This window comes from Scyliorhinus canicula, chromosome 14 (assembly GCF_902713615.1).
Source record: "Scyliorhinus canicula chromosome 14, sScyCan1.1, whole genome shotgun sequence".
Taxonomy (NCBI): Eukaryota; Metazoa; Chordata; class Chondrichthyes; order Carcharhiniformes; family Scyliorhinidae; genus Scyliorhinus; species Scyliorhinus canicula.
Genome location: NC_052159.1, coordinates 25,539,949 through 25,559,425, shown reverse-complemented (window position 1 = coordinate 25,559,425; position 19,477 = coordinate 25,539,949). Strand labels below are relative to the sequence as shown.

The 19,477-nt window shown below is 45.4% G+C and overlaps 1 protein-coding gene across 1 annotated transcript in view; it reads right to left on the bottom strand.

The window, feature by feature from the left end:
* Window positions 1–19,477, bottom strand: part of ube3a (ubiquitin protein ligase E3A) — a 92,035-nt gene that overhangs the window by 22,413 nt on the left and 50,145 nt on the right. The window contains exon 4 of the mRNA XM_038818844.1: window positions 10,435–11,681. Within this exon, the coding sequence (XP_038674772.1) occupies window positions 10,435–11,681 (1,247 nt within the window). The remainder of the gene's footprint in view (window positions 1–10,434; window positions 11,682–19,477) is intronic.

Here is a 19,477-nt window from a genome sequence, read left to right as displayed (position 1 = left end):
CTGTCTAGGCCGGAAGCATGTCGTTGGATGCAGCAAAAGCATTCGATAGGGTCGAGTAGTGGTACTTCTTTGCGGTGTTGGAGAAGTTTGGGTTGGGGCCTGGGTTTGTATCGTGGGTGCGTTTGTTGTAAGAGGCTCCTTCTGCCAGCAACCGCACCAACATCATGAGTTTGGGGTCTTTTCGGCTGCATAGAATGATGGGGCAGCATGGTGGTTAGCTTAAATGCTTCACAGCTCCAGGGTCCCAGGTTCAATTCCCGGCTGGGTCACTGTCTGTGTGGAGTCTGCACGTCCTTCCAGTGTGTGCGTGGGTTTCCTCCGGGTGCTCCGGTTTCCTCCCACAGTCCAAAGATGTGCAGGTTAGGTGGATTGGCCATGCTAAATTGCCCGTAGTGTCCTAAAAAGTAAGGTTAAGTTTGGGGGGGGGGGGGGGGGGGGGGGGTGTTGGGTTACGGGTATAGGGTGGATACGTGGGTTTGAGTAGAGTGATCATTGCTCGGCACAACATCGAGGGCCGAAGGGCCTGTTCTGTGCTGTACTGTTCTATGTTCCTCTCATTTGCATTGGTGATTGAGGCACTGGCTATTGCCAGAGGGCCTCAAGCAAATGGAGGGATAGTGAGGGGGGGTGTGGAACATGGGGGTTCCTTATTTGCGGATGGCCTTCTGCTTTACGCAAACGGTCCGGGGCGAGTTAAGGGGGACATAATGAGTGTATTGAAGAACTTCAGCTCCGTCTCTGGATACAAGTTAAATGGAGGGAAGGGTATTTTCAACCTGCTGCCTGGCTGGGACTAAGCTTTCAGTATTTGCGGGTGCAGGTGGCTTGGATTGGGTACGGCTCCGTAAATTGAATGATACCAGCCTAGCGATTCGGATTAAGGCTGACCTATAAAAGGTGGCACAGCCTTCTATTGTCCTTGGTGGGCCAGGTTCAATCATCAAGTTAAACGTCTTGCCAAGATTCTGGTTATTATTTCAGTGTCTTCCAGTATTTTTACCCAAGTCATTTTTCCAGGATGTTGAGCAGCTTATATTAGGTTTCATCTGGGCAGGAAAAACCCTGTAGATTCAGACGGGTGCCCTGCAGAGGGATATACAGCAGGGGGGGGGGGGGGGGGGGGGGGGGTGTCTCACATTACCCAATTTGATGTTTTATTACTGGGCTGCCAATGCAGAGATGTTGGGGTGGTGTGGAGACCTGGGGACTACAAGGGTGGGGATGGAGTCTGGGTCATGTAGAGGGTTCAGTTTGAGAGCACTGGTGGCAGCGTCTCTGCCTGTTGCACTGGCAAAGTACTCATCCAATCTGGTGGTTGTTCCCACTGTATGCATTTCAAGCTGGGGTCAGTGTCAAGGCGGGCCCTCATTTGTATGAACCACTTGCTCAAACCTGCAAAGTTGGATGCCACATTTGGGTGTGGAAGGTGAGAGTGAGCGATTTATTTCTGGAGAGGCAGTTTACCAGCCTGGAGGAATTGATAGAGAAATGTGGACTCGCAGGCCCGGACTGGTTTTAGAACAGACGTTCCCGACATTCCTAGTGGTGCCGCTGCCATCCTTGCTAGAGAGGATCCTTTCCTGTTCGAGGGTTGGAAGAATGCAGTACATTTGACATATATGGACAAACGTTTTGGGGAGTATCAGGTCTCATTGGAAGGGATGAAGGCCAAATAGGAGGAGCCGGAGGCTCATATTGGTATAGGTGGTGTGGACTGAAGCCCTCCGCAGTGTGGACGCCACGTCATTGTGCGAAAGGCTGAGCCTCAGCATTTAGGGTGCACCTCACTGAAGCCAGATGAGTCCTTTGTTTGAGGATAGATGCAAGCACTGTTCAAGGGGGCCTGCTAATCACACGCACATCCTTTGGTCCTGTCCCAAGCTTGTGGGTTTCTGGGTCTCTTTTGTCGGCAATCCTGAACACGGAGTTGGAGCCCTCCCTTTGGCGGCTATATTTGGGGTTTTGGCTCTGGATGGTGCAGAGGCAGGCGTCCTGGTCTTCACACCTTGTTGGTTGCTCGGAGATAAATCCTGTTGAGTTGGAGATCGGCGATGCCTCGATTCGGCTAGGGGAATTAATGGAGTTTTTGCATCGAGGTCAAAAACATCGTCAGCAGGTAAACTGGAAGTGTTCTACCAGAGATGGCAATCGTTCATGTATTTCAAGGAATTAGCTGCTTGGTGGGGGTTGGGGGAGGATTGTTTTCTTTCTTTAGTTTATTGTCGTTTGGATTTTTTGGTATCAAATGATAAAAGCTTAATAATAATATTTTAAAAATAAAACTTCAGCTCAGGAGGCCCACAAAAAATGAATTGAAGACCTATGCAAAAAAATAGATTCATGCATCACCCTACTTGTTTACACATTGTGGACAAATCCAGGGGTTCAGCTGTTTTGAGAACCGCAAGAATCAACAATGCAACATGGATCAGAATGCATGCTAATGGCAGGACCACAGCTCAGTTGGTAAGAGTCCTGCATCAATCAGAAGATTGTGGGTTCAAGTCCACCTCAGGTCTTGAGCACGATACAAGATTGACACTCCAGTGCATTACTGAACGAGCGTTGCACTGATGACGGTGTCGTCTTTCATTTGAGATGTTAAATTGAGGCCCTGCCTGCCCCTCTTGAGTGGACCGTAACAGATCAGATGATGATTTCAAAAATAAACAGGGGAGCTATCCCTGATGCCTTAGCCAATATTTATCCCACAACATCACAAACCATATTATGTTTGCAGGGATGTGGATACAAGTTGGCTGTCATGTTTCCTGTGTCACAACAGTGATTTACACATCAAAGGTACTTCATGGGTTGTATGCGCTTTTAGAGATGTCCACCATTATATAAACTCAAGCATTTCTTTCTCAATTACTTAGAGTTTCACTTATTATGGCGAGATTAAACGCAACCTTGGTCGTCAGTCCAGTGGCATACACACTGGCTTACTGCACCTAATTAATTAGTGTAAACCAAATTATGCTGTTCCATCATTTCCACGATTCCCCTTTCACATTTGTACAGCACAAATGTTAAGCAACTCTTTTAGTGTGTTTTAGAGAAGAGTCAAAAAGACTGCCATCAGAACTAGTGCAATGCTGATTAAAAGGTCACTTTTTTTGCTATTAATCTTCCAATTGGCGATAATCAAAATATTCCCAAGATGATCATCAATATTTTACTCCAAAGCACCCCAGTAAGGTGTGTTTATTACATTAGTGGTGCAGCTGCTCAAATCAGATCACAGGACAAAAATATGAACACTTCCATTTAAGGTAGTACAAGAAATCTATACCCTATTGCTGCAGGTAGAGTACGCAAAGAATTGTGTAAATTGCAGTCTGAGTGCATGAGAAGTTGAGAAAGGCATTCTAAAAATTTATTTTCGCCCTTCAGTTTTGAGTTCTGCTCATTTGCAATTCATTTGGCTTGTCTGCTCTTTTCTCCCTTTTTTTCTGTCCACTCTCAAGTGTTTCCTTACCTATTTTACTTTATCCGCTCTTCACAAGCAGTGAATAAAGTTGGGCAGCCATGGAGTACCAAAAATAGGAGAATGATTCAAAGCACAGAAACAGAAGTAAAACGTGGCAAGAGGGACATCTGAAAATAGCTTGGCAATCGCCACCAAAATGTCAAGTTACACGTGCATGGTGATAACCCCGGGATCGAGTTGGACATGACAAAGACACACCTAAACCAGTTGATTCTGCAAAATCCTGGTGACTTGGCCATATTTGTGGCAGCCTCCTCAGTCACCATCCCTAGGTGTGTCCTGTCCCACTGGCAGGACCGACCTGCCACAGACAGCAGCACAGTGGCATCAGTCAGGGAGTGGCTCTGGGAGTTCTAAACATTTACTTCTCACACCATTAGGTCTAATAGGGGTAAAGAAATCTCCTGCTGGCTACAGGGACCAGACCCTAACGTATGCCGGTACTGGGTCGCCAAAATAAAGCAGCAGCTCAAAATGCACTCGAGCCAGTTTCAAATTGATATCTAGGGAGCCAGCTTTGAATGTAGCCAGTGTTGAGGTACTTCCAGATTTTGCGACGCCGAATAAGGGGTCTGATTCCTATACCACGCAATGCTCTTGTTCAGCTGATGAGTCAGTACTCCATGTTAAACACCACTTGGAAGGGCAAAGACTTTACTCTGGGTAGCGGACTGAATGGCTCACTGGCATTACAACTGACAAGCCCTGAAGGACATATCCACCAGACTGGGCTTGCAGCAATTTGCAAGAGAAGTGAAATAAGAGGAAAAACCTATTTGACTTTGTCCTCAACAATCACAGATGCTTCTGTGCACAATGCCCCCCCCCCCCCCCCCCCCCACCTCAAAAGGGCCAAGCAACTTAAAACTGGGCATCTATGATGGGCTGCGGGCCATTAACAGCAGAATTTAATTAGGTGCACTTCAAGCCAAACTGTTCCACCAAGAGTGGCTCGGTAGTGCCACCACAGACTGAGCTGGCCGGGTCCTAAAGGACGTAGCTGCTAGACTGGGACTGCAGCAGGTGATGAGGGAACCAGGAAGAGGGAAAAACATACTTGACCTCATCCACACCAATCTGTCTGCTGCAGATGCATCTGTCCATGACAGTATCAGTACAAGTGACCAGCGCACAGTCCTTGTTGATCTTTAACCAGATCAACCCTGGTTAAATGAAGAGTGCAGGAGAGGATGCCAGGAGCAACATCAGGCTTACAGAAAAATTAGGTGTCAACCTGGTGAAGCTACAACACAGGACTACTTGTATGCCATACAGCATAAGCAGCAATAGACAGAGCTAAGCAATTGCACAATGAACGCATCAGATCTAAGTCTGTAGTCCTGCCACATCCAGCCACAAATGATGGACAGCACCTTCCAAACCCACAACCACTGCCACCTAGAAGAGCAGCAAATACCTGGGAACCCCACCTGGAGGTTCCCCTCCAAGTCACTCACTGACTTTGAAATATATCGCCTTTACTGTTGCTGGTTCAAAATCCTGGAACTTCCTCCCTAACAACAGTGGGTCTACTTACACCTCAAGGACTGCAGCGGTTCAAGAAGACAACTCACCACCACCCTCTGAAGGGCAACTAGTGATGGGCAATATATGCTGGCCGAACCAACGACGTCCGCATCCCGTAAATGAAAAAATAAAGTACAGCATCTACATCATCTTGCTCACCGATGCTCAGATTGTATCCAGTCAGGGCCACTGATTCAGATCTCAGTCGAGCTTTGGGTCAAGCGTGGAAGGAAGAGTTGAATTTCAGAGGCGAGGCGAGATTGCTACCCTTGTCATAATTTGATCAAATGTGGCACCAAGGAACCCTGGCAAAAACTGAATCAATGGGGATCAGAGCAAAGGCTCTCCTCTAGCTGGAGGCATACTGCACCCAAAGAAGATGGTTATGGCTACTGGAAGCTATGATCGCAGCCCGAGGACTCACTGCAGGAGTTTCTCAGAGCAGTGTTGTCAGCCCAAACTAACTTCAGCTATTTCATTAATTACCTTCCCTCTGAACATCCACACTTCTGATATGGTACTGATGCCAGAGAGCGCAACTTCAATGGCAACTCCTCACTGAAGCAGTCTATACTTACATGCAAGATCTGGACAACATTCACGCTTGGATAGATGAGCGAAATTCTCTCCACTTGCCTGGATAAGCGCAACTTCAAAACTAAGGAAGACTCAATATCAGAGGAAGTAGTTTGCTCGGCTGGCACCACTTTCACAACCTAAAACGTTTACTTCCTCTGCTAAGGGCTATGGGAGTCGATGCCATAACCAGATCAACCATGATCTTATTGAATGGAGGAGCAGGTTTGAAGGTTCAATTCCTACACCTAATTCTTGTGCCATTAGTGCAAAGTGGCATGCAGCCTTCACAATGTACTGCAGCAACTAACCAAGGCTTCTTCTACAGCACCTTCCAAACCAACCATCTAGAAGGACAAGGGCAGCAGCTGCATGGGGGACACCATCATCTTGCAGGCTTTACTCCAAGATTCACACCATTGTGACTTGGAAGTAAATTGTCATTACTTCATTGTTATTGGGTAGAGGGTTCCAGGATTTTAACCCAACAGTTCTATATAGACCCTGCAGTTCGCTGACTGCAGCAGCTCAAGATGGCTCACCAATAACTTCTCAAGAGCAACTGGCTTGCCAGTGACACCTACATCCTGTGAATGAATAAAACTAGCCAGTTAAAAGTAGTTAGCTGGGAACAGGCTTTTTAAAAAATGTACTCAATCTGCAAAGCACATTAACTGTAATCTTTGAGGAGAGTGTTAGAAATATATATTTCCAATGTCATTTAATTTCAGTCAAAGCATCATCACAAAATGTAACTAACAAATTATGGCCGATTGTTAGAAGTGAATAGTAAGCGAACCATGCCCATATGTTCTGGGCATGCCCGGCATTGGAGGAGTTCTGGAAGGGGGTGGCAAGGACGGTGTCAAGGGTGGTGGGATCCAGGGTCAAGCCAGGATGGGGACTCGCGATCTTTGGGGTTGGGGTAGAGCCGGGAGTGCAGGAGGCGAAAGAGGCCGGTGTGCTGGTCTTTGCATCCCTAGTAGCCCGGCGAAGGATTTTGCTACAGTGGAAGGACGCGAGGCCCCCAAGCGTGGAGACATGGATCAATGACATGGGCTTCATTAAGCTTGAGAAGGTTAAATCCGCCCTGAGAGGATCGGTGCAAGGGTTCTTTAAACGGTGGCAACCTTTCCTCGACTTTCTGGCTCAACGATAGGGTACTGGGACGGTAGCAGCAGCAACCCGGGGGGGTGGGTGGTTGCACACGTTGATTATGTTTGCTTATTTTATTTAAATTTGATTTATTTAATTTTAATTTATGGTTAAGTTCTCTTGTTGGGGGGGGGGGGGGGGGGGTGGGGGGAGTGTGATACATGTGATGTTACGGTATGGGGGGAATTGTGGGTGTTATGGGGCTGTTAGTTGCATATTACTGCTTGTTGCTATACTTGTTGTTATATTTTTATATTTTCTGTAAAAAATTCCAATAAAAATTATTTGAAAAAAGAAGAAGTGAATAGTATACTTTAAAATCATAAGAATCCTTGATCAGTATCACAATTTGACAGACCGTTTCCTTTTCCTATGCCTTCCCACTGTCCAAAAAGAACACAATTTTCAAATCTGATGCTAGAAATGCTACACAGGCTGTCCCATGAAGAGGCGTCAATCCCATGGCAATGAAAACCATGTTAACTGAAGTGTGTGTAATTCAACAGCCCGCTTGCGTGTAATCCCTGGTCTTTCAGGATAAATGCTATCCTAACCACTCAAGTGGGAGAATCCAGTTAAGAAGATCGTGCAGTGCTGGTCCGAGGAAACAGAAGAGCTCTTACATGACTGCTTAGAAACAGTGGACTGGTCCATATTTAAGAACTCAATGACCAATTTAAATGAGTATGTCACCACCGTCACAGACTTTGTCAGCAAATGTGTGAACGACTGCGTGCCAAAGAAAGCGACATGTATGTTCCCCAACCGGAAACCAATCGTGAGATTGATTCCCTACTGAAGGACAGATCTGAGGCGTTCAAGTCAGATGACCCTGACCTATACAAGAAATCCAGGTACGACCTTCGCAAAGGCGTATGAGATGCCAAGAGAGAATATCAAACCAAGCTAGAGTCACAGACAGACTCTCGGCCGTTGTGGCAAGGACTAAACAACATAACGGGCTACAAAGTGAAGCCAAGTAGTATCTCTGGCAGCAGCGCACCCCTCCTCGATGAACTCAATACATTCTATGCTCGTTTGAGCAGGTAACCAACAATCCACTGTCTAGTGCCCCAGCAGCTAAAAACTCACCCATACCCACCATCACAGCTTCCGAAGTCAGATCGGCCTTCCTGAAAGTGAACCCTCAGAAGGTGACAGAACCGGACGGGATCCCTGGTCGTGTACTCAGAGCCTGTGCAGGCCAGCTCGCAGAGGTATTCGCGGACATCTTTAACCTGTCCCGACTCCACTCCGAGGTCCCCACCTGCTTCAAGAAGACCACCATCATACCTGCGCCAAAGAGGAACCAGGCAACGTGCCTCAATTACTACCATCCGGTGGCCCTGACGTCAGTTGTAATGAAATGCTTCGAGAGGTCGATCATGAAGCGCATCGCCTCCATACTCCCAGAACGCCTTGATCCACTGCAATTCGCATACCGTTGCAATCGGTCCACAGCAGACGCCCTTTCCCTGGCCCTACACTCATCCCTAGAGCATCTCGACAACAAGGACTCCTACATCAGACTCCTATTTATTGACTACAGCTCCGCCTCTCCATTTTAATCCCAGCCAAGCTCATATCAAAGCTCCAAAACCTAGGACTTGGCTCCCCACTCAAACTGGATCCTCGATTTTCTGGCCAACAGACCACAATCAGTAAGAATGAACAACACGTCCTCCACAATAGTCCTCAATACCGGGGCCCCGCAAGGCTGCGTACGTAACCCCCTACTCTACTCCCTGTGCACACACGACTTGAGTGGCAAAATTTGGTTCCAACTCCATCTACAAGTTTGCTGACGATACGACTATAGGGGGCCGAGTAACGACGAGTCAGAATACAGGAGGGAGATAGAGAACCTAGTGGAGTGGTGCAGCGACAACAATCTCTCCCTCAATGCCAGCAAAACTAAAGAGCTGTCATTGACTTCAGGAAGCAAAGTACTGTACACACCCGTCAGCATCAACGGGGCCGAGGTGAAGATGGTTAGCGGTTTCAAATTCCTAGGGGTGCACATCTCCAAAAATCTGTCCCGGTCCACCCACGCCGATGCTACCATCAAGGAGGCACAACAGCGCCTATACTTCCTCAGGAAACTAAGGAAATTTGGCATGTTCACATTGACCCTTACCAACTTTTACCAACACCAACAGATGCACCATAGAAAGCATCCTAGCTGGCTGCATCACAGCCTGGTATGGCAACTGCTCGGCCCAGGACCGCAAGAAACTTCAGAGAGTTGTGAACACCGCCCAGTCCATCACATGAACCTGCCTCCCATCCATTGAGTCCCTCTACACCTCCTGCTGCCTGGGGAACGCGGGCAGCATAATCAATCAATGATTCTCCCCCCCCCCCGGGCTTACTCACTCTTCCAACTTCTTCCATGGGCAGGAGATACAAAAGTCTGAATATGCACGAACAGACTCAAAAACAGCTTCTTCCCCGCTATTACCAGACTGACCCTAAATGACCCTCTTATGGACTGACCTAATTAACACTACACCCTGTATGCTTCACCCGATGCCGGTGCTTACGTAGTTACATTGTTTCCCTTGTGTTGCCCAATTATGTATTTTCTTTTATTCCCTTTTCTTCCCATGTACTTAATGATCTGTTCAGCTGCTCGCAGAAAAATACTTTTCACTGTACCTGGGTACAAGTGACAATAAACAAATCCAATCCAATCCAGTATTTTTGCGAGGATCAGTTTGTGATATTTTTCTTATTTGTTGATAGGACGTGGGCATCACTGCCAAGTCCAGCATTTTTTTTCCGTTCCCAATTTCCCTTGTGGCGAGGTGCCTATTTAACCACTTCAGCTGATGTGGTGCTTGTGCCCATTTTTGAGGGAACTTTAAAAATAAATCAACACAGGAGTGGAGGGAAGCAAACAATATGGGTGTTGAGAAAATGTTCCCCATCCTTTGACATGGTTGTTAGAATAGATTGCCCCTCTGCCCTGGTTGTTAGAATAGATTGCGGCACCCAAGAGGGCGAACTTTCGAGCATGCACCGGGGGAGTGGGGGGGAGCACGCATGCCAGAAGGTACAAGTCAGAGTTCGCGCACGCCAGAGGGTGTTAAGTATCCTAGGATATCTTGTCAAAAGACAGAAGTCTGCATGTTGACCTGGAGCTGAAAAGGATCCTCAGATAAAAGTGTACACAAAACTGAAACTGGACCTTCCTGGTCTTTATGATAATTTGACTAGCATTTGAGTATCAAATGATTGGATGCAGGGTTAAATGCATAATTCATTAAAAATTATTGCCCACCTTGACGAAAATAGAAATAAAAACAGAACTGATACAGTTCTTCCAGTCACAAACCCAAATTTAGTTTAGTAGTGCACCTCATTTCACACGGTAATAACACTTATGAAGTTTAGCTAGAATCCAATCAAGTTTAATTGAGGTTATGAATTCCTTGACCATCTGCATCGATAGAGCAGAACCATGGTACATCTTTCAATACAACTCCACTGGAAAATTGGTGCTTTGACATGAAGCACCCTACAAAAACACAGGAAAGAAAATGCTATTCTAAATTGGAAAACAAAGTTATTTGTCATTCTTATTAATTGTAGCAAAGACCATCATTGTATTATTTTGTTGAATTTTAAAAATCACTTATTTCACAGGATTGGTTCACAGAGCAAGTAAAAAATAAACTTACCCGAACAAGTGCATCATCAATGATGTGGTCACGACGGACTTTAAGTCTAAGATAAGGGTTCAGTTGTTGCCCCTGTACTAGGCTGTAGAGGACAGTGATTCGGCGCTCACTGTACATGCGTATCCTGTTGTCATAGTAAAGTCCCAAGTTCTTGGTTACAGCATTCAGAATGAATGGGCAGGTCATAAAGGAGAATTTATTTTCTGTCTCTACTTTAAAGAAAGTATAGTCTTTATCCATTTCTAGTACATCATTTAGTGGTTCATTAATAAAGTCTTCAAAAGAGACAAGTGGCTTTCGGCAATCAATTGTTTTCACTCCCAGCTCGGTTTCGAGGGGATCCACCCGGGGCCCTTTTTTATTCCTCCGTTCTTCACCTAGTAGTTCCTGCAAAGTAATTTCACTGGATTCTGCAACTGGTTCATCTTCCTCCTCCTCATTGTGCCCTGTGTCCACATCGCCTGCAATAATGTTTGCATAGTGCACTATTTTTAAGCATTTTGTAGCAGCAACAACAGCATCATCATCATTCACCAGATTCCGACTACTGAATTCATTACTTATGACCCTGTACGTAATGAGCTGCTGAAAGGTTTCCACCATCCGACGGATCTGGTCTGCAGTATATTTTGACCACAGTCGAATCAATTTGGCTTGAGCTGGGAGGGGTAGCTTGCTCATTGCTTTGCAAAACAGTGGAAGAGCCATTTCCAGATATTCAGGACTATGAAGGTTGCTGTTCTCCATGACTATAATGAATAAGTTTAGATAGTTAGGATCCCTTGAATATACATTATGATAAGTCAAATCACATTCCACGTTTGGTGACAAGTACACCAATGCATTAAGAAAAGCTGTTTCTATCTTCTCATTGGAAAGCAATTTACTATAGACCCGTCTGACTGCATCAACATCAATAGATAGTTCTTCAGTTCCTAATTTATGAACATTGTTGTCTCTTGTCTGTGTGCCCCCAAAGGAGCTTCTTGATGAAGAAGCCTCTGCATCATACATGGACCCCGCAGATGCAGCTTTTTCTTCCTCATCTTCATCTTTGTCCTCGTCCTTTCCCTGAAGAGATTTTAACTCTTCCTTAGTATGCTGCTTGGCCTTTCGGAAGCTCAGCACCAATGCATCCGCACTAGAGAAAACTCTACCAATGACACGTATCAATGGCGAATAGTCTTCCCGTTCTCCACACAGATCCAAGATTTCATACACCTTTTCCTCAGTCAGGTAATTCACATCTACATTTGAAACACAATGGGAAAGATGGTTATAATTACAGTACTTAGAGTAACCCGAAACAGGTGAATTCCTTACGTTTATTTTCAGTGTCCTTTCAGCATATTTTATAATGCTGCAGTAACATGCTTTATAGATAGTTGGAAAGGAACCAACATGGTTGGTATAAAATGGGTATATATGTCTTACATTTGGCATACATGGAATATATTTCATACACGACAAATTCCTAATCTTGATCAATTATCAGATGATTTCTCAAAGAGAGAAAAAACATTAAAAACAAAATGAAGAGTATCATTTCTTGTGCATTTTCCAACAGACAAATTACACAGCAGCACGCAACAGTGACCCAGAAACAGTTTAATTGCACATTTTGGAAATTAAGAGTCCAAGAGTAGAGAAAAAAGTTTTCCAATAAGTGAATTCCTCTCAATGGAAATAAGTTTTGTAAATCAAGATGTACTACGTAAAAACAATCACAGCAAATACACATTCCAAAATATTCCTGATGTATAGTCAGATTCACCAATCCGTTTAATTGCCTCACGTGGTCCATTAAGTGATAAATAGCCTGGGAGAAAAATAAGTTAACACTTCAATTTAGAGTGAATATTTGCTCAAAAAGAGAACCCGTGAAATGTTCAGATAATAAAAAGAGAAAAATAAACTGGCACTGGAAGGCCAAAACAAAAAATGATAGAAGATGCCAGACCCATCAGTATCTGAAAAAACAAGGTAGGTTAAGGTCTCATATTGAGAAACGGTGATCAGTATTCTGACAAAGAATTGATACCGGAAATATGAACCCTTTTCAAATGCTGATGAGCAACTATGCATTTCCAGCATTTATGCTCTCAATTTTTTGAAAAGTTCAATCAGGAAGTATGCCTCCAGGGCTGAAGGCTGACAATTCCCACTTTAGTCTGAATTTGAAGTATGAAAAGGGAGGAGAAAAATTACAAAAGGTCAGCCTCTTGATGCCTTAAATTTGGTTCTTCATTCCATTTCACTCTATTATTCTCTTTGTGAATTTGCCATTTTTATGCTGCTTTTTTCATATCTCAAAGAAAATCTCAAGACAGTATTGATTCTCTCATTAGCAGTAACAGCTTCACTCACTTCTATGTCTGACAAAAGTCCAACAGTGCTAGTGTCAAGAAAAACAATGGATTAAAATAAAGCCCACTGTTGGATATAAGCATTCTGCAAGAATTGTCGGTTTAACCATCCTCAACCAAACCTTTTCCTCAAATTAGGACTGAATAGTTAAGATCCTGTTTTTATGTAGCACATTCAATTCCATGACAGGACAAAAGAGCTGAACTCAAGGTGAGAGGGACTGCCCTTGACAGCAAGGCAGCATTTGACCTTGTGCGCCATTAAGGAGCCCTAGCTAAACTGGAGTCCATGGAAATCAGGAGGAAACCCCTTCACCGGATTGGGTCATGCCTGCCACAAAAGGAAGATGGTTTTGGTGGTTGAAAACTAAACATCTCAGTATCAGGACTTCATTGCAGGAGTTCAGCAGGGTAGTGTCCTGGGTCCAACCATCTTCAGCTGCTTCATCAATTACATCCCTTCCATCGTAATGTCAGAAGTGGGGATGTTCGCAGATGATTGCACAAGGTTCAGGGCCATGCACAACTCAGATTCTGCAGCAATCCATTTCCACATGCAAAAAGACCTAGACAATATCCAGGCTTGGGCTGACAAGTGGCAAGTAGCATTTGTGCCATACAAGAGTCAGGCAATGACCATCATTAACAAGAGAGGACCTAACCATTACCCCATGACATTCAATGGCATTACCATGGTTGAATTCCCCAGTATCAACATCCGGGGAGGGGGGTTAACCATTGACTGAAACTGTACTGGACTAGCCATGCTACAAAAGCAGTTCAGAAGCTAGAAATCCTGTGGATTTCCACTATCCACAAGGCAAAAGTTAGGAGTGTGATGGAACACTCCACTTGCCTGAATTGAGTGCAGCTCCAACAACACCCAAGAAGCAGAACGGCGGCACAGTGGTTAGCACTGTTGCCTCAGTGCCAGAGACGCGGGTTCAATTCCAGTATTGGGTTGGTTACTGCTATCGTGTGGAGTTTGCACGGTCTCCCCATGTCTGTGGGGGATTCCTCCGGGTGCTCCGGTTTCCTCCCACTGTCCCAAAGATTTGCGGGTTAGGTGGATTGGCCATGTTAAATTGCCTTTTGGTTTCCAAAGATGTGTAGGTTAGGTGTGGTTATGGGGATAGGGCGGGGGAGTGGGCCTAGGTAGGGTGTTCTTCCAGAGGGTCAGTGAAGACTCAATGGGATGAATGGCCGCTTCCTGCACTGCAGGAATTCTATGGTTCTAAAAAGCTCGACACCATCAAGGATAAAGCAGCTCACTTGATTGTTACCCCTTCTACAAACATTCAATCACTCCATCATTGAACAGTGGTAGCCAAATAGGGGTGGCATGGTAGCACAGTGGTTAGCACTGTTGCTTCACAGTGCCAGGGTCCAAGGTTCGATTCCCTGCTTGGGTCACTGTCTGTGTGGAGTCATCACATTCTCCCCATGTCTGCGTGGGTTTTCTCCGGGTGCTCTGGTTTCCTCCCATAAGTCCCAAAGACGCGCTGTTAGGTAATTTGGACATTATGAATTCTCCCTCGGTGTACCCGAACAGGTGCAGGAATAGAACATAGAACATACAATGCAGAAGGAGGCCATTTGGCCCATCGAGTCTGTACCGACCCACTTAAGCCCTCACTTCCACCCTATCCCCGTAACCCAATAACCCGTCCTAACCTTTTTTGGTCACCAAGGGCAATTTATCATGGCCAATCCACCTAACCTGCACGTCTTTGGACTGTGGGAGGAAACCGGAGGACCCGGAGGAAACCCAAGCAGACACGGGGAGAACATGCAGACTCCACACAGACAGTAATCCAGCAGGGAATCGAAACTGGGACCCTGGCGCTATGAAGCCACAGTGCTAATCACTTGTGCTACCGTGCTGCCCGAATGTGGCGACTAGGGGCTTTTCACAGTAACTTCAGTGCAGTGTTAACGTAAGCCTACTTGTGACAATAAAGATTATCATTATTATATCTGTTGGTGAGGATCAGACCAGACTGCATATGAGGTCGGTGAGCCAGGTGTTTCATTCGGGCCAGGAGACAGCAATTTTAATTAACAAACGGGTTCTTTTTTCAGCGTCAAGATTGTGGAAGAGCCCTATGGCAGTTTAGTGATGGTTACTGGGTCCTTGGCCGGCACTTTCATTCCGGAGGATCGACTGTGTTTTCTGGTAGGCCAGTCTCTTCTCCCTTGGGTGAAGGCGGCGGAATATTTGGCCGTCATCATTTCAGACTACGCTCCGCATCTGGGGGCTTGATTTTGGAGTCCGGTTCCGCTCTAACATCCGCCGTGAAGTTTGGATGGAGAGTTACTGGAGGAGAGGAGGTTTTATGGACCTATATGTAAGGCTATTGAGGAATATGTCAGGTTCAATAAGAACGAGTCTGTCTTGCCCGCCATGCTCTCGGAAGCCTTGAAGGTAGTTATTAGAGGAGAGATATAATCGAAGGTGCATATGGATAGGGAGGTAAGGTGGAACAGCAGATATTGGTGGATTCTCCCCTGCAGGTAGACCGCAGGCATTTGTGTGGCCCTACCCTGGAGCTCCTGGTGAGCAGGAAGAAGCTGCAGACGGACTTCAATTTGTTGTCCACGGACAAGGGGGTGAGCCAACTGCGGCATTCAAGGTTTTATTTTTACAAATATGGGGAGGAGGCCAGCCATCTTTTAGCCCATCAGCTGAGGCAGCTCCCCAGGAGATTATTCAGCTTGAGGATTCGGGAGAGAGCGTGGTTTCTACCCCGATAAAGCCAATGCTTCATTTGAGTTTTTCTACAAGGGTCTCTATAGATCCGAGTCCCTGGTGAGACGGAAAGAGTCAGAGGTTCTGTTAGGCCCCAAGTAGTTTTTGATAAGATTTTGGCCGGATGCAGACAGGTAAGCTCCCAAGCCTGATGGGTTTCCTATCGAATTTTACAAGGCGCTTGTGGGATCAGTTGATCCCATTATTGGTGGACAAGTTTAATGATTCCCTACCCTGGGAGTCTTTGCCTGCTACACTTCCGCAGGCTTCTATTTCTCTTCTGCTGAAGGAGGATAAGGATTTCACAAGAGTGTGGGTTATACCATCCTATCTTGCTAATGAATGTTGAGACCAAGATACTGGCACGGTGTTGGTGTTGATGCTGGAGTCCTGTCTCCCTCGGGTGCTTGCAGAGGGTCAGCAATTGTTAGCCAATATTCAGCAGCTGTTGAATATTGTTCTCTCCCCTTCCACTGAGCCGGAGGTGATTATGTGTTTGGATGCCGAGAAAGCATTTGATAGGATGGACTAAAGCTACTTTTTTGAAGTCCTGAAGAGTTTTGGTCTCGGGCCAAAGTTTATTTCATGTATAGGTTACTGTACTGAGCCCCTACGGCTACTGCTCGTACCAACACCTTGAGCTTGGGTTCTTCTTATTAAATAGGAGACAAGACATGGGTCTCCAATGTCCCCTCTTCTATTTGCTTTTGCAACTAAACCCTTAGCCATTTCTCAAAGCAATGGATAGGTGGAAGGGGGATAAAGTGGGGGGAGGGGGGGTCCGATTTGCAAAAGTGGGCCAACCATCACCTGTCCTTGGTAGACAGAGTCTAGTCTATTAAAATGAATATTCTTCCAAGTTTGTTTCTTTTTCAATGTCTTCCTGTTTTTCTCCCTAAATTGTTTTTGTTGTCAATGCTAGTAGGATGACATAATTCTTTACATGGGCGGGCAGGGCCCCCGAGAATCCACAGGACAGTTCTTCAAAGTGATAGAGTCAGGGGACCTAGCATTGCCCAATTTGCTTTTTTATTATTGGACAGTTTGAGAAGGTGCTGGGGTGGTGTATTGATCTGGGTTCTATATGAGGACGGATGGAGCGAGATCGTAGCGGGGATCTAGTTTTGGGGGGGGGGGGGGGGGGGGGGCGCTGGTTACGGCCTCATTTCCATTTTCTCCACACAGTACACTTCAAACCCACCGGTTGTGTCCACTCTTAGGACTAGGAAACAATTCAGACAGCACTTTAAGCTTGAATCCCTATCGAGGTTGGCCCCTATTTGTGCTAATCATTCATTTGAACCATCAAGACTGTATGTCATGTTGGTGTGTGGGAAGGGAAGGGTCTTGAGAGATTTGGGGAATTGTTTGTGGAGGGACGGTTTGCCAGCTTCGAGGAACTGACAGTCAAGTTTGGACTTTGGGATTGAACTCATTCAAGTATCTACAAATCTGGAATTTTGTGTGAAGGGCCTTCCCGCCCTTTCTCGTGGCGCCTCCGTCTCTGCTGGAAAGGGTCCTTTCTCTAGAAGAGGGTAGCATGCCTGGGATCTATTGGTGGACCCTGTCGGAGGAATCAGTTCCAGTGGATGAGGTGAAAATGAAGTGGGAGGGGGAGTTGGGACCCATAGTGGATGATGGAAGTGTGCAATGAGGCCCTTCATAGGGTGAGCCAAAGTTTTCATATGCACGGCTCAGCCTGATCCAGCTAAAGATAATGCACAGGGCATGCTGGACCCAAGGCCAAAATGAGCAGCTTATTTCTGGGGGCAGAGGACAGGTATGAGTGGAATTTCTGTACCTGGAGAAAGTTAAGTACACAGTCAGGACATTGGTTGAGGGGTTCTACCTGAGATTGCAGCCATTCATTGCGTACTTTAAGGGGGTTCTACCTGAGATTGCAGCCATTCATTGCGTACTTTAAGGAATCAGTCACCTTCAGTTGCTACGGCGGGGGCGTTATTTTTCCTTTCTTCTGTGCGTGAGGTGCATGTGGTTGGTTGAATTTGTTATGTTGTTCTGTGTTACATCTGCTGTTTGTGATGTTGGCTTTGAAATAAAATTTACTGCAAATGGAAAATCTTTAATAAAAATATATTTTGAAAAAGGTTCAGAAACTGGTTCTCTACGAGATTTGATTGTTGACAAATCTGTGAGGAATCACTCTGATATGAGGAACCACTGAGATAATTTCACAGTCCGAGCAGAATCAGATTCACTACCAGTGTCATTTGATATTTGATTAATGTCTTTCAACATTTCTTTCTTCGAGTCATTTAATGCCCAATGAGTTTTCCTGATTTCCCACATGCCATACTGTTGGGTGTCTCAAATGCTGACTGTAGCACTTCCCTCTGACTCCCTACAAACGGATGAAGTTACAACCTTCACTCCTGTCAAATCATTTCTCAAGTCCACCCTGTCCACTGGGAATTTCTTAACCAGCCCGGCAACTATAGGATCCGACACAAAATCACTAATTAATTGTACTTTATACAATGGAATTGGGATATAATCTCCACCTATCCCATTCGCTAATACCTCAGCTTTCATTGAGCTCTCTGGAGGGGAAATCAAGTCCATCTCCTCTAAATTTCTCCAATGGATTCGGCGATATGAGTTGAGGAAACTGGAGCGAACTTCCCCTTAGACAAAAATCCCGTATATCTCTCCTCTGCCTTATTCCTCATATCTGCACCTACAGCAGTGTTTACATCAGGTCTCCTAAATTCAGTTAAAGCTACAGTCTTGCCCTGTAGTATTCTCCACTTTTGTTCCCTTTTCAGAATTTTCCTTCTGAACTCTCAAGTCCATGGGCTTTTCCTTCCAACTTCCAACATGCTGAATGAACATGGCACACCTTGTTACATGGTAACACCTGTGCTAGAGTCTGACCTCCAGTACATTTTTCCTGGTCTGAGATGATCTTGGAGCATGCTCAGTTATCCATTCTTTACCTTGACAACCTGCCTTCTTTTCACTCTCACTTCCTATTCTTTTCAAAATTATGGGGGTGACGGAACAAAGGTTTAAATTTATGGATTAGCTCATTATCAGCTGTAATAATAATAAATAATAATAATCACTTATTGTCACAAGTAGGCTTCAATTAAGTTACTGTGAGTAGCCCATAGTCGCCAAATTCCGGCGCCTGTTCAGGGAGGCTGGTACGGGAATTGAACCCGCGCTGCTGGCCTTGTTCTGCATTACAAGGCAGCTGTTTAGTCCACTGTGCTAAACCAGCCCCTACTTGCTGCCTGCCTAGCATTCTTCACCTTCTGGTCTTCAACCTGGGTTCTTATTACAGAAGGTAGGGAATTCTTAAATTCTTCTAAGAGAATGACCTCTCTCAGAGCCTCATAGGTAGTTGCAACTTCCAATGCGCGTGTCCACCTATCAAAATTGTTCTGCTTAATCTTGTCAAATTCTGCATAAGTCTGTCCTGGCTGTCTCCTTAAATTCCCAAACTTTTCCCTATGCGCTTCCGGATAGCCTTTTTTTTTTACCTCATCCTACTTCTTAGACACCCGCTGACAGGGAAGCATAAACGTCCTGTGCCCGCCCCATCAATTTACTCTGCATGTCTACTTTTCTTTTGGCCACTCCATTCGAGTTGCTATTTTCTCAAGCACCCAACGTTTCTACGTCATTCTCATCGAATTTTGGGAGGGCCTGTATAAATTTAAACATATCGCCACTGGGTTCCGTTCTAAGATTAAGCTTCCCTCCACTTTTTACCAGCCTCCCCACTAATTTCTAGTAACTTAATCCGGAACTCGGGTCTCTTTTTCATCTCTCTCTAATTCCAACCTCCTCAATTCCATCTCCATTTCTTTTTCCTCATGCTCCATCTCCATTTCTTTTTCGATTTCTTTTTCCCTCAGCTCGTTCTTTTCGCTGCATCTTCATTTCTTTTTTGCTGCATTGC